The sequence below is a fragment of the Pogona vitticeps genome, chromosome 4 (assembly GCF_051106095.1).
Source record: "Pogona vitticeps strain Pit_001003342236 chromosome 4, PviZW2.1, whole genome shotgun sequence".
Classification (NCBI taxonomy): Eukaryota; Metazoa; Chordata; class Lepidosauria; order Squamata; family Agamidae; genus Pogona; species Pogona vitticeps.
Genome location: NC_135786.1, coordinates 20,610,061 through 20,633,142, shown reverse-complemented (window position 1 = coordinate 20,633,142; position 23,082 = coordinate 20,610,061). Strand labels below are relative to the sequence as shown.

Genomic DNA, 23,082 nt, shown 5'->3' with positions numbered 1-23,082 from the left:
TGGTTTTCATGCTGCTGACCTCTAACAGCTCTTCAGTCTTAAATACATTACTGGTTCTGTATGAAGCATGGAAATAACACCTCTGCAAATCTATCATGCCATGCATGTAAAACAAAATTCATACTGCATAAAGTACTTTTCTTAAATACATTACTGGTTCTGTATGAAGCATGGAAATAGCACCTCTGCAAATCTATCATGCCATGCATGTAAAACAAAATTCATACTGCATAAAGTACTTTTCTACAATAAGCAACTTTTTAAAATAGTCTATTTACAGAAAGTGGCAAAAACAGACCAAAGCATGATCCAATGCTATTAAATCCAATCTATTTTCATAGGAGAATTAAGCAAATACTTAGCTTCACCACTGGGAGGAAATAAAAATGTTTAGCCATGAACAGACACTTACAAATTTGCATAGCAGCTAACTCATATAGTCTGGCATATTTGCATTCATCTGTTTTGTTGAGCAGCTTCCATATATTTCAATTTCCACATAAGTAGTTTATTTTTTATTAGAACGAGATTACTTCATAGAAATCTTGCATTTTCTCAAAACATCAACTTGAGTATCCATGTCTGCTTTCTTTCAACAAAAGGTAGCATCATCAGGCACATTTTGAGAAACAGGGATGCCGAACTTGTAATGAAGCAAATCTTTACATTAAGCACAATACAGCAATTTATTTAGATGCTTAAATGAATACAAAGGGGAAATAAAGATCACAAAATTATCCATACTACAACAATGTGTCATATATTAGATGGTATAAATGAATACAACACCATGTTGGTGTTAACTAAAGATAAAACTAAATATCCAAAAAACTGCAGCATTCATTTCCGTATGCTGCTTTAACACAGTACACTTTTATACAGATCTAAAAGGTGTCAAAATTAGTAGCTGCAAACTTGTTTCTTGCATGTGATTTTTTTAGCTTAAAAGATTTCAGAGAACAGCTCTGAAATACATAGTCATCAGTTGTAATGTCAAGGATATTCAAGAACAAGAAAATTCTATAATACAATAGAGTCCAGATATATTTTATGTTGCTGGCCTCTGTTTTGAGATTGTACAAGGTTATGTGCAAAAACTAAGTCTGTCAAAAGTCATACTATAGCAGATTCAAGCTTTTTGCTAGGTAAACTAGATACAGCATTTATTACACAGCAGGGCAACACTAAAAAAAAGAACCAAGTCTATGATGGGTACACAAGAACAATAGCATAAGCATCACTTGAATAGGTCTAAAAGACTGTACAAATATACATTTCAACTATTCAGAATGATACATGAAAAAAACAATTTCCCAGAGTCTACTATACACATTGAACTGGTAGCTCATATGTTGGCCCTATAACTACCATGTGGAAAAGGGTAATGTTTAAAAAGACGTACAGCTGAACATATACAGAGTGAAATAAATGTTGGGGAAATGCCAATAAAATAAACCTTTGCTTTTCTTCAGTGAACTGGGAGCCACCAGCATATCAGTTTTCACATTAAGTTACTGTGCTCATCACAGCAGATACTCTCAAGTGAGATTCGCTAACAGCATACTTTGAAATAACTGGAATTTGTGACCTTACAGCCACTGGTCAGATGACCTTTTGCTCAAAAGACAGTACCAGTTACAATGAACTTTACCAGTCATTCTGAAATGAAAGTGTGTAGACAATTTATCAAGTGGAGAATCCTGAGGCAAGCAGATTGTACAGCTTATGCTTGCTGGCTACTCAGCTCTACCCCAGTTAGGCTGCTATGCATTGATTCTGTTACCCCATCAGTCACATTGTCAAACTGCTCTCCATCTTCACTGTCAATTGTGCTATTCTGCCACTCCATCTGCTGATTTGACAAGCTTTCTTCCATTTCTGATGCATTTTTCCACTGTGACTGGTCCTTAGACCAAAACTCGCCTACTTTTCCATAGGAACTATTCTTCCACTTTGACTGTTCTTCATCACTCTCACAGGCAACAACTTTCGTCTCTGCAACTGGTTTACTGTTATTAGCATCTTCACTTTGGGAGGATTCATCTGACCATGTTTCTGGCTTCACTTCAGATATATTATCTTCTAAGTCAGATGCCTGCTGAGAACCAGGTCCACTTTCAGATGGTGATCCTCCATCTTTCCATTCAACAGCATCATCTTGATCTTCTTGGTCACCTTCGCTGTCTGAACCGTCAGCTACCACCTTTGTAGATTCTTCTGCAGGGCAACTCTCTTTGAATTCTGAGTCTCCCACATCCTCTTTTTGGTCTGTTTTTTCAAGAGACTCCAAGGTAGCTTCCTTAGATGTCTCCTTAGATATGCTTACATCTGGGTTCTCATTTATGCTATTCACAGATGTTTTATGAGCTGAGTTAGAAACAGATTCAGCAAATGGACTATTGCTTTCATTGAACTCTTCTATATTCTCATAACTATCTGAGGAACTGTCATTATCTTTATCTAGATTAATTTTTTTATCAACAGTTTTGCTAGCATTGACTCTAGAATTCTCTTCATCATGGTTTTCAAACAGCCACTCATCATCAAAGTCCATTTCATGTTTAACCTTATTTAATTCTTTCATGTTAAATCCTAACAGAACCCCCAATTTATACCTTTCACAATCTCTAACACATTTCTTCCTTTTGTTGCTGAAGTGTGAAGCAATATCAGATTTCCATAGCCAAAGGCTGGCAGCCAACTTTTCAATTTCTCTCCGACTGGGATATGGTTGCTTATTGAAATATTTTGTGAGAAATGTTTTTCTGGCTTCGTAAGAATCATCTTCATGACCTTTGGGATCTAAAGCAAGTACTACAGGTTCCTCAGGCTTCTCCTCAAAAACAGAGGGGGAATCATCATCATCTATTTTTCTTTTCTTCAACAGAGAAAATTCCATGTGTTCATAAGTACGTTTCACAGGTCCTGCACCTGGAGACTGATTTAGCCGAGAGGAAACATTAGATTTGTCTTGACCATTTTGTGTCTTCCCCACACCTCTACAGTGTACAAGGTGTAGCGTTATAGTTGAGGCAGTCATGTTACTGGTGTATACTCCAAGGCAATGAATGCATTTATATGTGAGCTTTTTCTCTACTGGATGAACTGTCTGAATAACCTGATGCCTCTCCCTTAAGTGATGTGCCAGTGCATCAGAAATGGGTCCTTTCAAGATTGAAAAGCACAAAGGGCAAAGAGTTTTCCCCACATCTTTTTTATAAGGAACCGCTGCTTGAGGAGAACTTTTAACAGGTACATCTGTCTTCTCCTGAATTTTTGGCTGTGGTTTTGGAGGAACTGGAGGATTATTCTGAGCATGGTAAGCTACAGATTCTGCAGGGGCATCTCTCAAATTGTATGTAGTTACAAGCAAGTGTATATTGGTGTGGCTACCCTGCTGCAGTGTTAAATCAAAGGTTAGCGTGGAATCAGTTTTAGGTCCCATTTCTTCATCAACATGAACCATTCGCATATGAGCAGCCATCTTTTCAACATCATTGAAAGTTGAGCGGCAATAGGGACAAGATAGACCATGGATTAGCATGTGATTAAGCAATGTGTCGGTAGGCAAGTAACGATTACAGTATAAACATTTACTAGTAAAATTATGTATTTTCATTATATAGTTAGCTACTGCAGGCACCTTTTCAGCCTTGTGCTCTTTCTCAAAGTGAACACTGTACACATTTTCTGGGAACAGCTCATTGCAGATTGTACAAATTTTCCACTTCTGTGTTGATGAAGTATTGACAGCAGAAGTAGTTGTAGTACCAGGTCCAAGAGGCTTGGGTGTAGGCTGGGCTAATACTCTGGATGCTGCCTGAGACTGAGCCAATGATGTTGGTTTCAATGTGCTTGATGAAAGCGAAGATGAGTTAGCAGATTGAAGAGAGTACCTCGCTGAAGCCTGTGATCTTGGTTCCCCTCCAAGAGGATAGGATCTTCCATTTCCACTTGAGGAAAACTGTTTTATTGATTGAGACTGCTGAGATAGGGAAACGGGGGAACTACCAGTGAGGCTTAGCCTTCCTGTGTGACTAACATAACTTGGTGGAACTGATTTAACTCCATAGTTGTTCTGCTGTAAATGAACACTGGACATCATATTCACTCCTCCCGAATTTAATGTAGGCTTTGGTATATTCAGTCGATTCATCATTTGCTGTGATGAAAGAGACCGGACATTTCCAGGAGACAAGGGGCCCATCCTCTGAGGAAGTCCCATGGGCTTTTTATCCTGTGGTTTTGGAGCAATTAGCATCAAAGGTTTGGATCTTGGGACTACTACATTAGTGTGCCCTATCATTGCTGTCACCTGATATCCTATACGCTCATGATCTTCAATAACATGCTGTACTAAAGCTTCATACGATTTCGGCATAAAAAGGCATCGTTTGCAGTGAATCATACTCTCTTCTCGGGTACTAGAACTTAACGAAACAGCCCCATTGAGTGACTTTTCACTGCCCTTTGCTATATAAGGTGCAGCAACATGCTGAAAATGTTCCCTGTAAATGTGCTTTCTAACTATTTCATAGAGAGGATCTCGGTAAGTGCACTTCTTACAGTAATAAACAGCTTGTTCTACACTGTCAGCCTGCTTAGGTTTAAGGCTATCATGCTTGTTTTTATCTTTAAAAGTGCTGATGCCTCCACTTGGCGTGTTGGCATTTGGAGCATGAAATATTTTAATGTGCGTTTCCAAAGTCTTTTTGTCTGCATTGAAAGTACAGTAGGGACAATTAAGAAGGATCCTGTTTTCAAAGTCTTCACTATGAACATTCCGGAAATGACTTTTGTAGGCGGAAAAGAACTTTGAGGAAAACGGACATGCACTGCAGCAAAATGGTTTTGTCCGATAGTCCTTGGGGGAAAAAACAGAAGAGAAATGTAAGTATTATAAGGCTACATTTAATAGCTTACAAACTCAAGATAAACTTCTAGAACTGACATGATCTAGCACTATTTTTTTAAGCTGGCAAAATCACACAAGATTCATTCATAATTTTAGCTCTTAACAAAGCAGATTTCTAAATAGTTTTAAAGAAGCAATCCATGACTTCTTTTTAAAAGGTGAATTCATAGTTGTAATACTTTTTGAACAATGTGCAGTAAGACTTTTTTCACAAAAGCATTTTCAAAATTGCTCGAGTTTTAATCCTTGCTTATGCTATAATAAACCCCCAGCCAGCAACAATCAATCTTCAAATTAAATCAGAGTGACTTAAAGAGCAACATTGGATGCATGTACACAAGGTATGTTGTAGAAGTTAAACAGCTAACATTACAGAAATACTTTTTCATGTCTTTGTTTAATAGATGAGTGATGCATAAATATATTCAATCACTCTTTATTTTATGGTCTCCGACCCATTAAAATACATACATGTAAAATTTAAAATAAATGGAAACGATTTAGACATTTCAAAACAGCTAAAACAGTATAAATTGGTAAAATAGATTAGCCATACAATGGTGTTTCTTTTTTAAAATGACAGGATTAGGTAGAGGTCAAGATTGTTTTTCGTATTCTTTGGGCAGAGAGGAGGAATTTGGCCACTGATTTGGTGGTTTTCTTGTTTCTGTCACTTAATAAATATTTTGTATGCCAAATCAGAGTCCTACCTGGGAAGACATTCATTTTGGGCTTAAGGAATTTAATACGCTCGTTTCTGTAAAAATTACACTAAAAAAGGACATGCTTCGTAGTTTCAATTTCTCTATCCTTACAAGGGCACAATCTTTTTTCATAAGGGGTGCCAGAATATCGCCCATCTAAGATTGTGGATTGGAGACAGTTAAATCGGGCTCTTGAGAATACATGCCTGTATTTTGGGGTAATCAAGTTCTCTAAATATCTAGCACTTTGGGAGAAATTATAGTTTAGGCCAAGGTGCAAAATGGAGCATGTTTTGCGAGCCATTGAAATATAATGCTGGAAATCAATGTCCCTGATCCGCTTTTCTAAGATAGAGTTGGCTGCCTTGGGTTCCTGGGCATAAAGAAAGTCCAAAGAGAGCCCTAATACATGTAGTTTGGCTGGAAAAGCTTTAAGCCATGAGCTGTTAAGGACATCTTTCTGTAGAAGGTTAAGATATCCCATGGAGGGATCAGCATGTATTACCTTGTTCCAATATCTAAAAGCAAAGAGCCAAGTACTGCATTCTAGTGATGTTAGACCAGTGTCTAATCGTAAGGCAGCTGCACGGACACATCTTCGCATTCCCAAAATGGATCTTAGAAAAATTGAAAGAACACTCTCTATACTTGTGTGAAATCCTAGGATCCACGTTGGTATACCATATAATAGTTGGGGCAGAATCTTGAGCTTAAAAACTTCGATAACAGTTGATATAAATTGTCGTCCCCCCCTTAGTAAAGAAAAAACGCAAGATAGCTTTCTGCGTGTTCTGGGCTGGTTCGATTATGGACCGTCTGTGGGCAGCCCAGGAAAGTTATGGTGGAATGTAATACCTAGATACTTTAGCTGTTTTACTTGCTCAATGCAAGAACCATTAATTGTCCAATTTCTAGGTTTTTATAGATTGAGCAAAAACCATAATTTTGGTTTTTACAAAGTTTATAACCAATTGGTTGTTCTTACAATAGTCCATAAATGTACGGATCAGCCATTTATGTCCTATTTTTGTTAGGGACAGAAGAACCGCATCATCTGCATAAAGTAGTAGGGGGCATTTGGTCTCTGCCCATTTAGGAGGATGGAAGTCTCTTCCAAGACACCACCCAAGCAGATTGTTTAAATACAGGTTAAATAGCGTGGGGGCTAATATACAGCCCTGCCAAATCCTTTTATTAGCCTGAATAGGTTTTGTCAGGTTTCCTTCTATACCACATCTAACACGGAATGTGGTGCCATGATAGAGACATTTAATAAGATGTAGGAGTCTCTTATCTATGGAGGTTTTGTACAGTTTTGTATTAAATAAATACAATAGACTCTGATGTCCAAAAATCAGACATGACTGCCTTTCTAATGGTGCACCAAATGTATTTTAAATTGCTTAAGCTCCACCATGGATTTGCATTAGTGTATTTAATATGCAAAGAATGGTCTATTATTTTGTTGAAGAATACACATTAAATTCTCCCTACTTCTGATTATTTTGACACTTGTTAATCTAAGAAAACAATTTAAACCAAATGAGCAACCTGCCCCAAATATAATTAAAAAATCATGGTGTCCTACCTAAAACACAGCCCAAGCCTATTCACTCACTCTTCCCTTGCATATATGAGTAAAGAGACTAAAAGCATATATTTATTTTAGTAGCCACAATTCCCCATTATTGCTTGTTGTTTAGTCGTTAAATTGTGTCCGACTCTTCGTGACCCCATGGACCAGAGCACACCAGGCCCTCCTGTCTTCCATGGCCTCCTGGAGCTGAGTCAAATTCATGTTGGTAGATTTGATGACATCTTGTCCTCTGTCGTCCCCTTCTCTTGCCTGCACACTTTCCCAACATCAGGGTCTTTTCCAGGGAGTCTTCTCTTCTCATGAAATGGCCAAAGTATTGGAGCCTCAGCTTCAGGATCTCTCCTTCCAGTGAGCACTCAGGATGGATTTCCTTCAAAATGGATAGGTTTATTCTCGCTGCAGTCCAGGGGACTCTCAAGTCTCCTCCAGTACCACAATTCAAAAGCATCAATTCTTCGGTGGTCAGCCTTCTTTATGTTCTAGCTCTCACTTCCATACAGGACGTGCAGCAGGGAGGAGGGTGGGTCGTGTGAATTCACAGAGGACTTTTCGAAGAACCAGAGTTACAGGTAGGTAACCTCTTTTCTCCTTCATGTCCTCTGTGAATGCACACTAATGGATGACTAGCAAGCTGACTTACCCGGAGGTGGGCATCACGACAGGACAGAAGCCAGGACGGCTCTAACAGCAGCAGCCTCTGCTTTGGCTCAAACATTGAGGCGATAGTTGGCTGCGAAGGTGAAGGGTGTAGACCAAGTAGCAGCTTTGCAGACATCAGCAAGGTCAACACCATGAAGAAATGCCATGGATGAGGCCATGGCTCTGGTAGAGTGGGCTCTGACAGTAGCAGGTAGAGGCTTGTGAGCGATCTCATAAGCAAGCTTGATAGTGGACACCACCCATCTGGAGGTTTGAGCAGAGACTGGAGCATCCCTAGAGTGTTCCAGAAATGATATGAACAGTCATGAAGAGTTACGAAAGGATGCTGTGCGGGAAATGTAGAGAATGGAGAGCCTTCTCGATGTTAGTTGTAGGATTCGGAAAGAATGTAGGCAGGACTATAGTCTGGTTCAGGTGGAAGGAAGTAGCCACCTTCGGAAGAGACATCTGGAAAAAGGGTGACTTTGTCTGGATGAAATTGTAAGTTCGCTCGTCCTCCTCACCAAAATGACTGCCAGAAGAAAAGCAGTCTTGAAGTTAAGTAGCCGCAAGGACGTAGAAGCTATCGTTTCAAAGGGTGGAGACATCAACTTACGTAAGACAAGCTGAAGAGACCACTGGGGAGTGGGCAGCTTGTAAGCTGGGCGCATGTTGTGAAGACCCTTGAGAAATCTCTTCAGTACAGAATGCTGGAACAATTTTGCTGCAGCCGAGAGGGGAGGCTGATAAGCAACAACCGCAGAGATGTAGACTTTTAAGATGGAATGAGATAAGCCATGGCGAAAGAGAAGGAGGAGAAATTGAAGGAGTGTGTACAGAGTGGTGGGGCATGGAGGCACACTTTGTTCCTCCGCAAAGTCACAGAAGGATTTCCACTTTCGAGCATAGGTAGCCAGTGTGGAAGGCCGATGAGCCTGGTTCAACACGTCCTCTATCGAAGGTCAAGTCTCCAGGCCATGAGATGAAGAGATTCCAGGGCTGGATGGAAGGTCCTGCCTTCGTGGAGGGAGAGAAGATGTGGAACGTTGGGGAGTCGGAAGTGATCCAACACCATCTGAAGTAGAGGAGCGAACCAGGGTTGCTGGGGCCACCAGGGAGCGATGAAGATCACATTGGCCCGATCGTGACGGATCTTGATTACTGTTTTTTGTATCAAGGGGATTGGAGGAAATGCGTACAGGAGTCCGCTCGTCCAAGGTACCATGAAGGCATCCCCCTCCGAATGGCGTCCCATATCCACTCGGGAGCAGTATCTGTCGCACATGGCATTGGCAGAAGGAGCAAACAGCTCCAGTCATGGCACACCCCACTTGTGGCAGATGGAAGAGAAGATCGTCTTGTCCAGGGCCCATTTGTGAGAAGAGTCCGGGGACCTGCTGAGACGATCCGCCAGAACATTGTTGACCAATGCCACATGTACTGCAAGTAAAAATATGTGGTGGTCGCAGCATCAGTCCCAAATCTGCATGGTGAGGTGGAGCAGATGACGAGAGTGGGTGCCACCCTGCTTGTTCAGGTAAAACACAACAGTGGTATTGTCCAACGTCACCTGTACCACTTTGTTTGAGAGCAGGCGCTCGAATGCACGAAGTGCCTTGAACACCTTTAGAAGTTCTAAAGCATTTATGTGCAGAGTAGCTTCCTGCGGAGTCCAGTGTCCATTGGCTGTGAGGTTCAGGCAGTGTGCCCCCCAGCCCAAAAGGCTCGCATCCGTGGTGAGTTGGATCGAGGGCTGTAGAGGGCCAAAGGGCCGGCCCATGAGCAGGTTCGAGCAGAGTGACCACCAGGCGAGTTGCTCTGCCAGAGATTGCGTTACCGTGAGTAACTTTGAGGGTGAATCTGTGAGTGGATCGAAGAGATCCTGGTACCAGGACTGAAGAGCCCTCATCCTGAGTCTGGCATGCTGGATGACTGCTGTGGTGGAGGCCATGAGACCCAGAAGACGCTGGACAAGCAGAGCTTGGACTTTTGCACCAGGAGTGAAGTGAGGCAACAGCCGATGGATTTTTAGGATGCGGTTGTCTGGGACGAAGGCGCGACCTGAGACCGCATGCAAAACGCCTCCTATGTAGGCAACGACTTGGATAGGCGTCAAAATGGACTTCTCATGATTTACCTATAAACCAAGGTTGGAGAAGAGATAAAATAAAGTCAAGTTGTTGAGAGAAAGTTTCAGCAGACGACACTACCAGCAACCAATCATCTAAGTAGGGGAAGACTGTGATGCCTTGCAATCATAGGTAGGCAGCCAACGGAGCAACACATTTTGTAAACACCCTTGGAGAGGTAGACAAGCCAAAGGGCAAAACTTTGAACTCAATCTAGAGAAAACGGGAGAAATCGGCAGAACTCAGGACGAATATTGATATGGAAATAAGCATCCTTGAGATCAATGAATGCAAACCAGTCGCCCTGTCTGAGCATCTGGATAGTGGCGTCTAAGGAGACCTTTCAGAATTTCCTCAGCGTAATGTAGATGTTCAAAGGCCTAAGATCAAGGATCAGTCAAAGGCCACCATCTTTCTTGGGGACAATAAAGTACCGAGAGAAGAAGCTAACAAGGATGTCCGGGTTTTCTACCAATACAATGGCATCCTTAGAGAGTAGCTTTTGCACCTCTTCATACAAAATAGGAGTAAAGACCGTGTCCCTCAGAAACCCCGTGCAAGGCATGGAGTGAAATTCAATGGCATAACCGGTGGCGATGATGGTGAGAACCCAAGTGTCAGAGGTGACAGCCCTCCAGGCATCAAAAAATTGTGCTAGACGAGCACTAGACAAAGAGGGTGCTGGTAGCTGCAGTAGGCTAAACTTACTGCTTAGATTTGGGGTCCTGCCAATGAGATTGTTGGCGTTGCCTAGGTCGGCTGGACTGCTGGCAAGATTGACCATGACAGGATCCCTGCTGGTATCTGGGCCTGTCATAGGGTCTAGAAAAAGAAGATCTACGCCACATGCTCTTGGAGGTGGACAGTGGTGCAATGGTCTTGGCTGTCTTACGATGGTCAATCAGGTTCTTCAGCACATCATTGGTTGTAGGATCGAAGAGCCCTTTACCATCAAAAGGAAGATCCTCGATTTTGGCTTTGACGTCTTCCGTGAGGTTAGCAGACCTAAGCTAGGCATGTCTCCTCAGCGCAACAGCGGTGGTGAGTTGTTTGCCAGAGATGTCTACTAAATGTCTGGCCGCCTCTCTCTCCTGAGAAGCAAGGGAGATGGCTTCCTGATAACTGGTAAGTGCCGCTGATTTCAAGTCGTCTGGAACGGCGTTGAGAGCTGGGAGAGCCAAGTTCCAAAGATGGCAATGGTATGCTCCCATTGCAGCCAGGTAATTGGCAATGCGGAGGGAAAAGGTGGTGAAGGAGTACTGCCTTCGGCCAAGCGTGTCAAGTTTCTTGCCCTCCTTGTCCAACGGTGAAAGGTTGGCTCTGGCTTGAGTTGTAGACTGAGACGCATCGACCACCCAGGAGTTAGGGGTGGGATGCAATTGCAGAAAGTCCGTGTTGTCACTGTGGATCTTATACAGATTTTCCGCACGCCGAGGAACCAGGAGTGACGCCGACGGCTTGCCCAAGTCTCCTTCGCTAAATTAAGGAGAGGGGGATGAATGCCAGTTTGATAGGGGCAAGTTGGTCCTTGACCATATCTTCAAACACCTTGTCCAGCTTGGAAAGAGCTGGTTGTATAACAGCCAGATTGAGGACCTCCGCAATACGTCTGACAGGCGGTATAGTTCTTTGAGGGAGACAGAAGGTGGCTGTCAACCGTACATGCTCCGGGAGTCGGAGTGTGCAGGGCAGGTTGCTCCGCCTGTTGTTCTTCATCAGAGCCAGAATGAAGAATTGGGCTGTGGCATGGGTCAGGGGAGTCTTCTTCAAAGTCGTCGTCTGAACCATAATCCAAAAAATCAGTTGGGTTTGGATCAGGCTGAGTTGTCTGGGGGCAGTGGGTTTGAAAAGGCTGTGAAGGAGCAACCGGTGGTCCTTGGAAACCTCCTGCAGCAAATGGTGACAGCTGCTGAAAATGTTTACAGAAGGCTTGCCACTGCTGGAAGGCCAGGAAAGAAGCCACATCGAAAGGCGGTAAACTTGTTGCACCGAGCCCGACCGGGATCGAGCTCGACGGAGGCTGAGCTGGAGCCGGTTGTGGTGAAGGTTCTTCGGGCTTCAGGTGCTTAGTCTTTTTCCTTTTCTTTCGGGCTGGTTCCACAGGCTCAGGTACAGGAGTCACAGAACGAGCTCGAGGAGAAACCCTGGGAGATTGAGCTGGAAAGCTTCGAGCTGGAGAAACCGGACCCGTTGGGCTCGATGGTGGAATGAGCTCGGAAGGCAGTTCTCTGAGCTCAGCTGCAGGAATAACTAGAGCTGAAGGCGCAGGTGCAGCTGGATGCTTTTTCTTAACCTTTGTCGGGCTCGAGGCAGGTCTCGACACAGTGGCGGAGACTGTGGACCTCGACCCAGAGGAAGCCTTCCTGGATCTCGACGGAGAGAGCGGTGGAAGTGCCTCAGACGGCGGTGTTCTCGGGGAGTCTATGGCAGGCGGGTCCAGGGATTTGAACCAGAGGAAGGCTGTAAGCCTATCCTGCCTGCGTTTAAGTGCAGGCTTTGTAAAGGCCTTACAGAAGGCACACGAAGCCGGCTTATGGCCCTCCCCCAGGCAAAAGAGGCAGCTTGAATGGCCGTCTTTCATGGAAATTTTTGCGTTGCAGCCGATGCAGCGCTTAAAAGGGGGTTCTTTTTCCATGAACAGTACCTGAAGACAAAGAGTAGACGGGAGGTCAAACCAAAACTTTCTTTTACCAACAGAAGGGAGACATTCCAACCGTGCTGCACGCAGCGGCGGCAGGAAATAGAACTGGCGTGCTCAGTGCTGGGGTGGTGATATAATCTCCGTGGGAGGTCCCCCGGCACAGAGCTCTTAAAGTTATAAAAGCCTCCGACTTTTCCTGCTCAGCCGCAGAATAAACCATTAGTGTGCATTCACAGAGGACGTGAAGGAGAACAGCTTGTTCTCTTGACAAAACTCTATTAGCCCTTGCCTTGCTTCGTTTTGAAGTCCAAGGCCAAACTTCCCTGTTGTTCCTTTCATATCTTGTCTCCCTACTTTAGCATTCCAGTCCCCTATAATGAGAAGAACATCTTTCTTTGGTGTCAGTTCTAGAAGGTGTTGTAAGTCTTCATAGATTTGGTCAATTTCAACCTCTTCAGCATCAGTGGTTGGTACATAAACTTGGATTACTGTGATGTTGAAAGTTCTGCCTTGGATTCGTATTAAATCATTCTATCAATTTTGAGACTGTATCCCAGCACAGCTTTTCCCACTCTTTTGTTGACTATGAGGGCTACTTCATTTCTTCTATGGTATTCTTGCCCACAATAGTAAATACGATAATCGTCTGAACTGAATTTGCCCATTCCGTTCATTTTAGTTCACTAACGCCCAGGATGTCAATGTTTATTCTTGCCATCTCCTGTTTGACCACATCCAGCTTACCAAGGTTCATAGATCTTACATTCCATCATTGCTGCAGTCAGCTAAAACCAAACGAAAACAAACTATGGTTCAATATCCTAACTAGAGAGCAGCATGCTTAGAGGTTTGTGCCAGTTTGTTAGCATGGCCACTTTCCTTTTCCTCACTTCCCTGGCCAATGATCAACTCACCAATTGAAGCACACTCCTCTCCTCGTTTTTGGCTTTTCAACCAGTCTTCGGCAGGAGCACAGGGTTGCCTATCTTGCCTCTTTGTCTGAGTGAGCGATCAGCCATGGAGGCGAGACAGAAAAACCCGTGCTCCTGCCAGAGACTGGTTGAAGAGGAGGAGAGGAGTGCATGCCGGCTTGGTGAGTGGGGAATCCAGCTAGAGAAGTGGGAAAAGGGAACACATGGCACATGTGGTGCTGTTTGTATAAACTGGCACGAATGTCCAAATCAAGGTTTATGCCCATCTCTAATCCTAACTCAGACCAATGAACAAACCGCAGTTCCTGAAGTTCAGATGCAAAAAGCTAAAGTTTCTGAGCAGAGAATAATGGGAAACGATCATTTCTTGTTAGATCTGACCTGAGTTTGTAATTCATTTACAGTTACCAAGTTTCCATCAGTAATTAGTACTTATGTATGTTTCTATTCTTAAAGCACTATTAGTACAGCCTCTGGCTAAGGATTCATAAATATTAAATCCTTATCCAACACAACCTGTAATTAAATAAGCTCCCATGTAAACACCATAAACATATACTTGACAATACAAGTAGGGACCATATTGAACTATGGTTCATTCCAATAAAATCCAGACCACTGTTTGAGGTTTTAAATAATCAACAAGCATACCATAATTTAGAATTGCTTGCCAGCTTTTGTCTTCTGTTCCCTCAACTTAAGTTCATAAATTCAATCCTATCTCTATGATGTGGCAGTTTTTGGAAGGGACACAATTGTCTTAACTTCGCTTATTATGTATGTTTTGTAAATCTCCATTGGAGTATGATTTCCAACACTACTTCGTTTGCTCATTACAAACCATGTGTTTATCAAACCAGAGTCAAACACTTTTACATGTAGTTTAGCACAATATCAGAATCAAACCACAGTTTTTTCAATATCTCAGTGCTGCTACAAAAAGAGAACTAGTGATGCTAATAAATAAGTATATAAAGCTGTGAAACACTTCAATGTTTAATCAAGAAAAAAATATTTAAAGGACCATCAAGTTGATACCTAAGGTTAATTTAGTTCAATATGCTTACATCACACTATAGTAATTTGGGGTTTTTCTGAATCCACAGCTCATTGTAGAATAAAAGTATATCTTTGTTAAAGCTATACTTCTGTTTATCTTTTTGTACACACCCTTCAAACCACCTATATTAAGATCACACTCTTATCCACATTTGTCTGAGTAATTCCTACTATAACCAGTGGATATTGCTGCTGCACACAGGCAGATTACATTGTAAAGCAGTTAACATCCACTGTAAAAAAGCAATTTCAAACCCTCTGATATAATAGTTAAGTTTTTTTAAAATCACAACACTATTATTACAAACCTGATTTTTTGTGAGTGAAGGGTCCCACAATCCAACATCTTCCCACGTAGTGTTTTTCAGATAGAAATCATTGGGTTCAAACGGCTTAAAATCCTGAAACAATACAGAAAATTAGCAAATGTATAAAAGGAAATACACTGCAGGATGATCTACTGTCTTTATGGCATGCACCAACTATGGCATGCACCAACTATGAATTACAAGTAGAAGGATTCAAAGACTGAAGGATATATCAATGATGCATGTCAACTTCTATTTATTAAGAACAGGACAATTCTATTTCAATGTATAAAAAATATCCTTAATGCTGCCTCAACATGAACATGACTTTAAAGTGCTGAATCTTGGCTGGTTCCTGTCTGGTTTACAATATATCAACATGAACATAGAATAATACTTCTATAATAAACAGATTAAAATATCAAAGAAACATTTATATTCACTATATATAAAGATAGGTGATGCAAATAATATCTACTAGATAGCCTTATCACAGTAATTAACCCAGGATATGTAAGCAGCTAGGACCTTCTACCACTCAAGCAGTCATATGGAGATGGAAATACTTAGAAAGGCACAGATTATGTTGTGGGCTGGTAGATTATTGCATTTTCATTGTTTAATAAATAAGACACCATTTTAAAAATAGAAAAGAAAGAAAAACTCCTAGAAAGCTAAGCTCAGTAAAGAACAGCAAGTTGCTGTAACAGAAAAATGAAGTTGGAAGGGGCTTACAGTACTGGGAGTGATGGAGTGAAATACAAAAGAAATGCGGAAGCTGGAGTCTACCACATTCCCTTTGTGTTTTGTCCCAAGAGTGGTCTTAACCGACCAGATAGGCGGGATATAAAATAAAATAAAATAAAATAAAATAAATAAATAATATTAATCCAGATGCTCTCAATGGGACAACCAAACTCATCCTCCTGCATTTCAGTGCAGGAATATGTATTTTTGACATACTGTGACTCCACCTCCCTTTCTATTCCTTCTGTTCTTTTTTTCAAAAATTCGTATCTTCCAACTGCTGTATTCCACTCATGCAAGTCTTCCCACCAAGTTTTTGTTATCTCTATTTTAAATCACATTTGCCCTCCTCAACTAAAATATCCAATTCTTGCTTACAGTATTTCCCATTTTCCTGGCAATCATATATAGACACTGGAGATTGTGTGATTTGTGGTTTGCTTTCCTTCATACATTTTAATAGGGATTATTATTGGTCTGTTCTTCTTATTGTACACAAGCTGTCATCCTTTTCTGTTCCTGTTCTGCATACTGGTAGGATGTACAGGAAGACAATGTGGCCCCCAAAGTTTCTTCCCAGAACTTCAAAGTCTGATGTGATTTCTTCATAGTTCCTCTTGGCTGTGTCATTTATTCCCACATGGATGAGAAGGAAGAGATATGTATCCGTGGGTTTTATGAGCAATAGCAATCCTTCTGCCACATCTCTAATTTCTGTAGGGTGTGGGTTCAGGGATTCTGCTTGCCTGAGCTTCAGGCAAGTGGGGTCTCTTATATATCTTCCTTTATGTGTTGTTTTGTCAGATTTCAAGAATATGAAAACGGTTTTGCAGTTCCACTGGTGAAGAGTGTCATCTTTTTCTGCTTCTATTTTCCATGGTACTTCTTCCACAATGTTTGTTCTTTCCTCAGCATCCTCTTCCTGCTTTTTCTTGCTGTTCTTTCACCTCCAGTGCCTCTCTTGGTTATTTTTGCTGCTCAAGAGTTCTACCTATATACTCTCCATCTTCTCTTATACCCTTAAGTGTAGCCACTTGCTGCACCAGTTCTCACTTTTTCTTCCAAAAGTGTTGCCACTTTGCATTTGCTGCATGTGTATGCTGTGTTGTTCTCAGGAACAAAGACAGACACTGGAAGGACACATTCTGCAGGTCACCACCACTGAAGTGTTTCTTCCCTCCATAATCCCTGCTACCTTTTTCACTTTCTTCTGTTTGCCTATGAATGCCCTTTCCTTTCTTACCTGCCTTGAAGGTGCTTGGAAAGTCCACTAATATAGAACTATATCCAGAAACCAAAATGTTTGTTAGGGGCCTCACACTTCAAACTCCTGTTAACTCTCCCTTTTTGCTCACTCTGGTTGCTCTCTCCTTGGGATCTGTCTCTGGTTTATTCCTCTGCTATGCTTCATTATAAGTCAGCCAACAGAAAAGCTCTCCTTCTATTATAGATTTGTGAAATAAGTGTTGTTTTAAGCCAAGTTAGCATTATTATGAGACAGAGGAGAAGGCTCTGACACTTTTGCTTGTCATGATGAATGAATCATTGCTGCCAGTGAGAACAAGCCTGAGCCTTCTTCTGGAGAGCTCAATAGTTAAGATCTCTGGCTGCGGAGGCAGAGGTTGGGAGTTCAATTCCCCACTGGGCTTCCTTAATAGAGATGGGACTTGATGATCCATAGGGTCCCTTCTGTGCAGTTCTCGAAATATTATTATTATTCCCAATCTTGGAGCTGCAGAGATGCAAGGGTGCACAACAATTATGCTACAATCTCCGCACACTTCGTAGCTAAAAACACTACAGTCAACCCTCGACTTACAAACGTCCCTAGATATGAACTTTTCGATTTATGAATGGCACCACTGGCAACAATTGGCATCAACTTGCTCAACCTATGAACAAGGTCGAGGCTCCGTTCACAAGTCAATGCCATTTTTTGCGAACAGAGCCGTTCGTAAATGTCTCCCTGCAAAAAGGCAGGGAGAAAGGGCTGGAAATTCAAATTCAGCTCTCAAAGGGCTTTCCGCCGAACATCGGAGAAAGCCCTTTGAGAGCTCTGAAGGTGCCGATCATGGCGGCAGGGACCTCCAGGGAGGACTCCCATGGTGGTGAGCAAGCCCTCGGAGACCTCCCTGGGGGTCCCCACCGCTGCGATTGGCACCTTCGGAGGGCTCAAAGGGCTTTCCCCCCCCCCGACATCGGAGAAAGCCCTTTGAGACCCCTTAAAGCCAAAAAGGCAGGGAGAAAGGGTGGGAAATTGGAATTTCCAGCCCTTTCCCACTGCCTTTTTGCCTTTTGAAATGCTAGAACGGATTAATTCCGTTCCCATGCATTTCAATGGGAAATGGTACTTCTACTTACGAATGTTTCGACGTACGAACGTCATTCCAAAATGGATTAAGTTCATAAGTCGAGGTACCACTGTAGAAGGAAAGATGCAAGTGGATTCATTTCCATGTTGTCTATATAATTTGAATGCCTGGATTCTACAGGGTCAAGCCTCGAGAGTCCCTGCTGCTATTTTCTTCTGCTCTGGAGGAAGAAACAGGAATGGAACTTCTCTGGGTTCTTCTCAGTCTTGTCAGCAAGACTGTTCCATCATTTAGAGGCTAGATAAGTAAGGAAAGCAGCCAACAAGTGGAAGCAGGGAGCAAAGGATAGGGCTGCCACTCACCCAGCACGTAAGTACAACGTTTGAGTAGCCTTTGATTGACAAGTAAGGTCACCTAAAAACAGTAAATTCCATCTCAGAGATATGGTTAAGGGCCCAAATGACCCTGTTGTAATACTGATAATGTCTACAGAAAGACCAAGAAAATAAAATGCAAAGATTCAGTGAAAGAACATACTTACTTCTATATGCTCTTTACAATATTCCAAACCAATGTCACTTAATATTTTTTTCACGGTTTTCCGGGCTTTTCTTAAACTGCCAAGGTTGTTGACAGGAAGTTGGAACATAGTTTCTACTAGAGGAAAAAAGGAAAAAACTTAATAAATTTGGTCACTCAAGTGGCTTAGCTCACAGTAACAAACAAGGCGTATTACTCAAGCTTTCCTTCTTACATTTTTATATCTCACATTGAACAGATTCTACCTTCTAAGGAATTTCATACCTCAGAGGAAATAAGGTTGTTCAATGCATCTTCCTTTAATTTTTTTTAAAATACCTGAATATTGGAATGAAGAGCACTGACCTGGAGCTGGTCACCCACACTCCATTTCCTTCAGAAAGAGCCTCAAATTTTACACACTGACCCATGTAAAAAGTTAAAATCAGAGCCAATTTTTGACTAGTTTTACTAGTTAAACCCAACTTTTAGAAACATTATTTCAGATGTTGCTCAGCTGCAGCTCCCCAATCTCTCACCATTATCTATGTTAAATTGGGTTGATGATGGAAACTGCAATTCAGCAACACTTGGATGGCTACAAACCCCCCTCCTGATGTAGTGTGTCAGGTTAGGTGCTGCTGCAGCAGCATGGTACTCAGAATACTTTCTCAGCACCACTAAGTGTTGGGGAAACAGATGAGTCATGGGAAGCACTCCATGTCTTTTCCTACAAGAAGAGCCAATGGACAGAATGGTAATATCCTGTTGAGGGAAAGACAGGCAGACAGAGCATACTGTTGAATGTTTTCCTTACACCTTCAAGCAGCAGTGTCAAGCAGTTTCCCATGTGCCTTTTCTCACCTAGTTTGGGAAAAGCCAACTTTCATGTTTCCTTTTGCTGTTGGCAAAATCCTGGGCATTTTAATCACATACCTGCCTTCTATGTTTGGAATCAGAATGTGGCTGAAATTGCTTTGCAGCTACTAGGACATTGCCCATTGACCTCTGCAGCTTCAAAGTTGGAAGGAAGACTACTTGATGCTCGTTGGAGGGTATCGCAATGATGAATACATTCTTAGGTTTTCCCCCCCTTGTGGCATCATTTCTATTTTCACAAAAGACACATGAACTGGCCATTGTTCACAAAATGCATGTTAGCCCAACAGTCCATATTAGTTCTATGAAGCTCAGTTCTCATTCTGTTTCACAGTCCAGTCCATTTCACCTGAAGACAAGAAAGCTATGGTGTGAAATAAGGAAGGAGAAGAACTTGACTACTGAATATGGCCTCCAATGGTGCTCGGTAAGCCTATGAACGGAAAAAGGCAGGGGAAAAGGGTGGGAAATTCAAAAACGGTGCTGGGGAAGTCTTCAGAGGCTTGCCTAGCACCATCGGGGACTGCCGGGGGAACCTCTGAAAGCGGTGATCGCGGTTGCGGAGGATCCCCGCCAGTCCTCCGATGGTGCTTCCCCAGCTCCCTACCTGGTAAGTGACTTTTTTAAAAACAAATTTCCCATAGGAACTCATTTATTAAATTTCAATGCATTCCTATGGGAAAGCTCTCCTCGCAAGATGAAAATTTCGCAAGACGTCAGGTCTCGCGGAACAAATTATTTTCATCTTGTAAGGCACCACTGTACTCCTGATTGCAGTATTATTTGTTATGTGCCATCAAGTTGGAACTGATTACAGTATTATTTGTTATGTGCCATCAAGTTGGAACCCCACAGGGTTTTCAAATGAGTTTCCACGGCTGAGTGGGGTTTCAACCAAGACCTCCTGAGTCCTAGTCCATCACTCTATCCACTAGACCACATAGGATATACTGCAGTATTGTAACACAGTTAATAACTGATTATTGCTAAGATAGATCTTGATAGGCTTGAGCACTGGGATGAAAACAATAGAATGAAATTTAACAGGGATAAGTGCAAAGTTTTACACTCGGGGGGATAAACTAAATGCATGGTTACAATATGGGGGATACTTGGCCCAGTAATACTACAAGTGAGAAGGATCTTGGAATTGTTGTAGATCACAACCTGAATATGAGACAACAGTGCAATGTGGCTGCAAAGAAGGCAAATACTATTTTAGGATGCATTAACAGAAGGACAGTCTCCAAATCTTGTGAGATACTAGTCCCCCTCTATTCAGCACTGGTTAGGCCTCATCTAGAGTACTGTGTCCAGTTCTGGACATTGCACTTCAAGCAAGATGCAACAAACCGGAGCAAGTTCAGAAGAAGGCAACAAGGATGATCAGTAGACTGGAAACCAAACTGTATGAACAAAGACTGACAGTCCTGGGCATGTTTAGCCTTGAGGAAAGAAGACTAAGGAGAGATATGATAGCACTTTTCAAATACTTAAAAGTTAGTGATACGGAGGAAGGGCAGGATCTGTTCTTGATCTCCCCACAGTGTAGAACACATAACGGGCTCAAACTACAGGAAGTCTGTTTTAGAATTTATCAGAAAAAACATAACTGCTAAGAGCAGTACAATGGGACCAATAAGCTCAGGTGGTGGTGAGCACTCTGGAGGCTGTCAAAAGAGAAAATTGGACAACCATTTGTCAGATTTGCTTTGATATGGATTCCTGCATTGAGCAGTGTGTTGGACTCAATGGCCTTATAGGTCCCTTCCAACTCAAATATTGTATGATGATCATATTTCTGTCTCGTCCTTCATGAAATAGTCTCTCAAAATTACTGTACATTGAGAAACATTATATAGTTTCTGCCCATGACTTTTAAAATAAACACACCAGATTAAGAGGGATTTGGGTTACAAAAATGAGAGGCCCTCTGCCGAGTACCTGTTTGCATGTGTTTTTATGAGTAAGCCATCTCTAAATATTGCCCTCTAATGTTATGCTTATGGCTGCAGGTCAAATATTTTGCCAGGGAAATGTAGATGTTTTATGTCAGTTTGGAAACACTATGGCCTCCCCTCAATGCAATCGCTTGATTCAAACTAGGGAAAAGAAGTTCCTTTGAAAAGCAGCTGGCTTAAAGCCACAGCAGTCAGTTAGGCAAAGACAATGCATGCAGACTTGTATTAACTGCGCGAATCTTCTTTGCTACCAGGGCAAATTTTGCTACTTAATGGGTGGTAATTACATCCTTGCCCACAAGTAGCATACAAAGTTGAGCCAAGGGTGGGCTGTCACACATAGTTCTAAGTATGCCTGCAAGGAATTTGCTGCTGGGGTGATCATATAAAGGCCATCTTAACAAACAATGAGAAACTTCTTCAACTTCTCCTGATCCACATATACAAAGTCTTTGCTCAAAAGGCACATTTTTATATCTTCCTACGAATATGTCTGTTGTCATACACTGAAAGCGCAGCGTTTGAACACTTTTCTTAGAAGGGCTGAGGTTAAATTAACAAAATAGTCCTCCAAATAAAATGTTGTTTTCTACAAGGGGAACCAACAGGAATAGGACATTTCTGACATACAGTGGTACCTCGACTTACGAACTTAATCCGTATTGGAATGACGTTCGTATGTCGAACAGTTTGTAAGTCGAAGTACCATTTCCCATTGAAATGCATGAGAACAGAATTAATCTGTTCCAGCATTTCAAAAGGCAAAAAGGCAGGGAGAAAGGGTTGGAAATTTGAATTTCCCGCCTTTTCTCCCTGCCTTTTTGGGTTCAGAGCTCTCAAAGGGCTTCCCCCCCCCCGAGTCAGAGGAAGCCCTTTGAGAGCTCCGAAGCCAAAAAGGCAGGGAGAGAGGGCGGGAAATTCAAATTTCCAGTCCTTTTTCCCTACCTTTTTGCAGGGAGCCATTTACAAACGGCTCCGTTGGCAAAAAATGGCATTGACTTGCGAACAGAGCCTCGACCTCGTTCGTAGGTCAAGCTCCGTTCGCAAGTCGATGCCAATTTTTGCCAACGGAGCTGTTCGTAAATCAAAAAGTCCGTATGTAGGGCCGTTCGTAAGTCGAGGGTTGACTGTAGCATAGAGGTCCTGCGTCTTAGAGTAAAGAGAGATTTTTTTTCTTTAACCAAATGCTTAGCTCTATTAGAAACAAAGGTAGGAAGGGAATCTGTGTCAATACCATAGTTCTGCAGAATGGGTCTAACTAAATTCACCCAGGATTTTTGAGATTGATTCTGGAGCTGTTCTGTGTAGCAGCACTTCTTAGGAAGGCAAGAATCATTCATGCTGGCCAATTTCAGCCAGTACATGGCCAGCGCAATATGATAACGTGTTTCAATTGGAATCAGTCCTACTTCAGCCCTTAGATAAGCGGAGGGTGTGCTATGGGGGACAATCAGAAGAGATTGAATAAAAGAATTTCGGATCACTTCTTCGATGTAATTCTTTGTATATCTCAATATCTCTGCCCCATACGCTATTTTGGGTACTATTTTTTTTTAGCAAACACCTCAACTGCAGGGGCCACCAACCTCCCCCCATGGGTTGTGGTAAACCACAAAAGAGACTGAGGACTGAGATGCTTTCAGATTAATTGCTTTCAGATGGTATTTCCATGAAAGTTGGGCATTGAAACAAAGGCCAATATCTAAAACTGCGTAACTGCTTGATGGGTTTGCCATCAAG

General features: G+C 42.2%; 1 protein-coding gene across 12 annotated transcripts in view; it reads right to left on the bottom strand.

Moving 5' to 3' along the window:
- Window positions 1-667: 667 nt before the first annotated feature.
- Window positions 668-23,082, bottom strand: part of ADNP (activity dependent neuroprotector homeobox) — a 63,722-nt gene continuing 41,307 nt past the window's right edge. For 7 of the 12 annotated variants that reach the window (XM_020779505.3, XM_072996844.2, XM_072996845.2 and 4 more), the window contains 3 exons: window positions 18,525-18,640; window positions 14,925-15,017; window positions 668-4,864 (listed from right to left, as the gene is read on the bottom strand). In XM_020779505.3, the coding sequence (XP_020635164.2) occupies window positions 1,724-4,864; window positions 14,925-15,017; window positions 18,525-18,632 (3,342 nt within the window). In that variant the 5' untranslated portion in view covers window positions 18,633-18,640 and the 3' untranslated portion in view covers window positions 668-1,723. The remainder of the gene's footprint in view (window positions 4,865-14,924; window positions 15,018-18,524; window positions 18,641-23,082) is intronic. The other 5 variants (XM_020779507.3, XM_072996850.2, XM_078392181.1 and 2 more) reach the window with 1 other exon arrangement.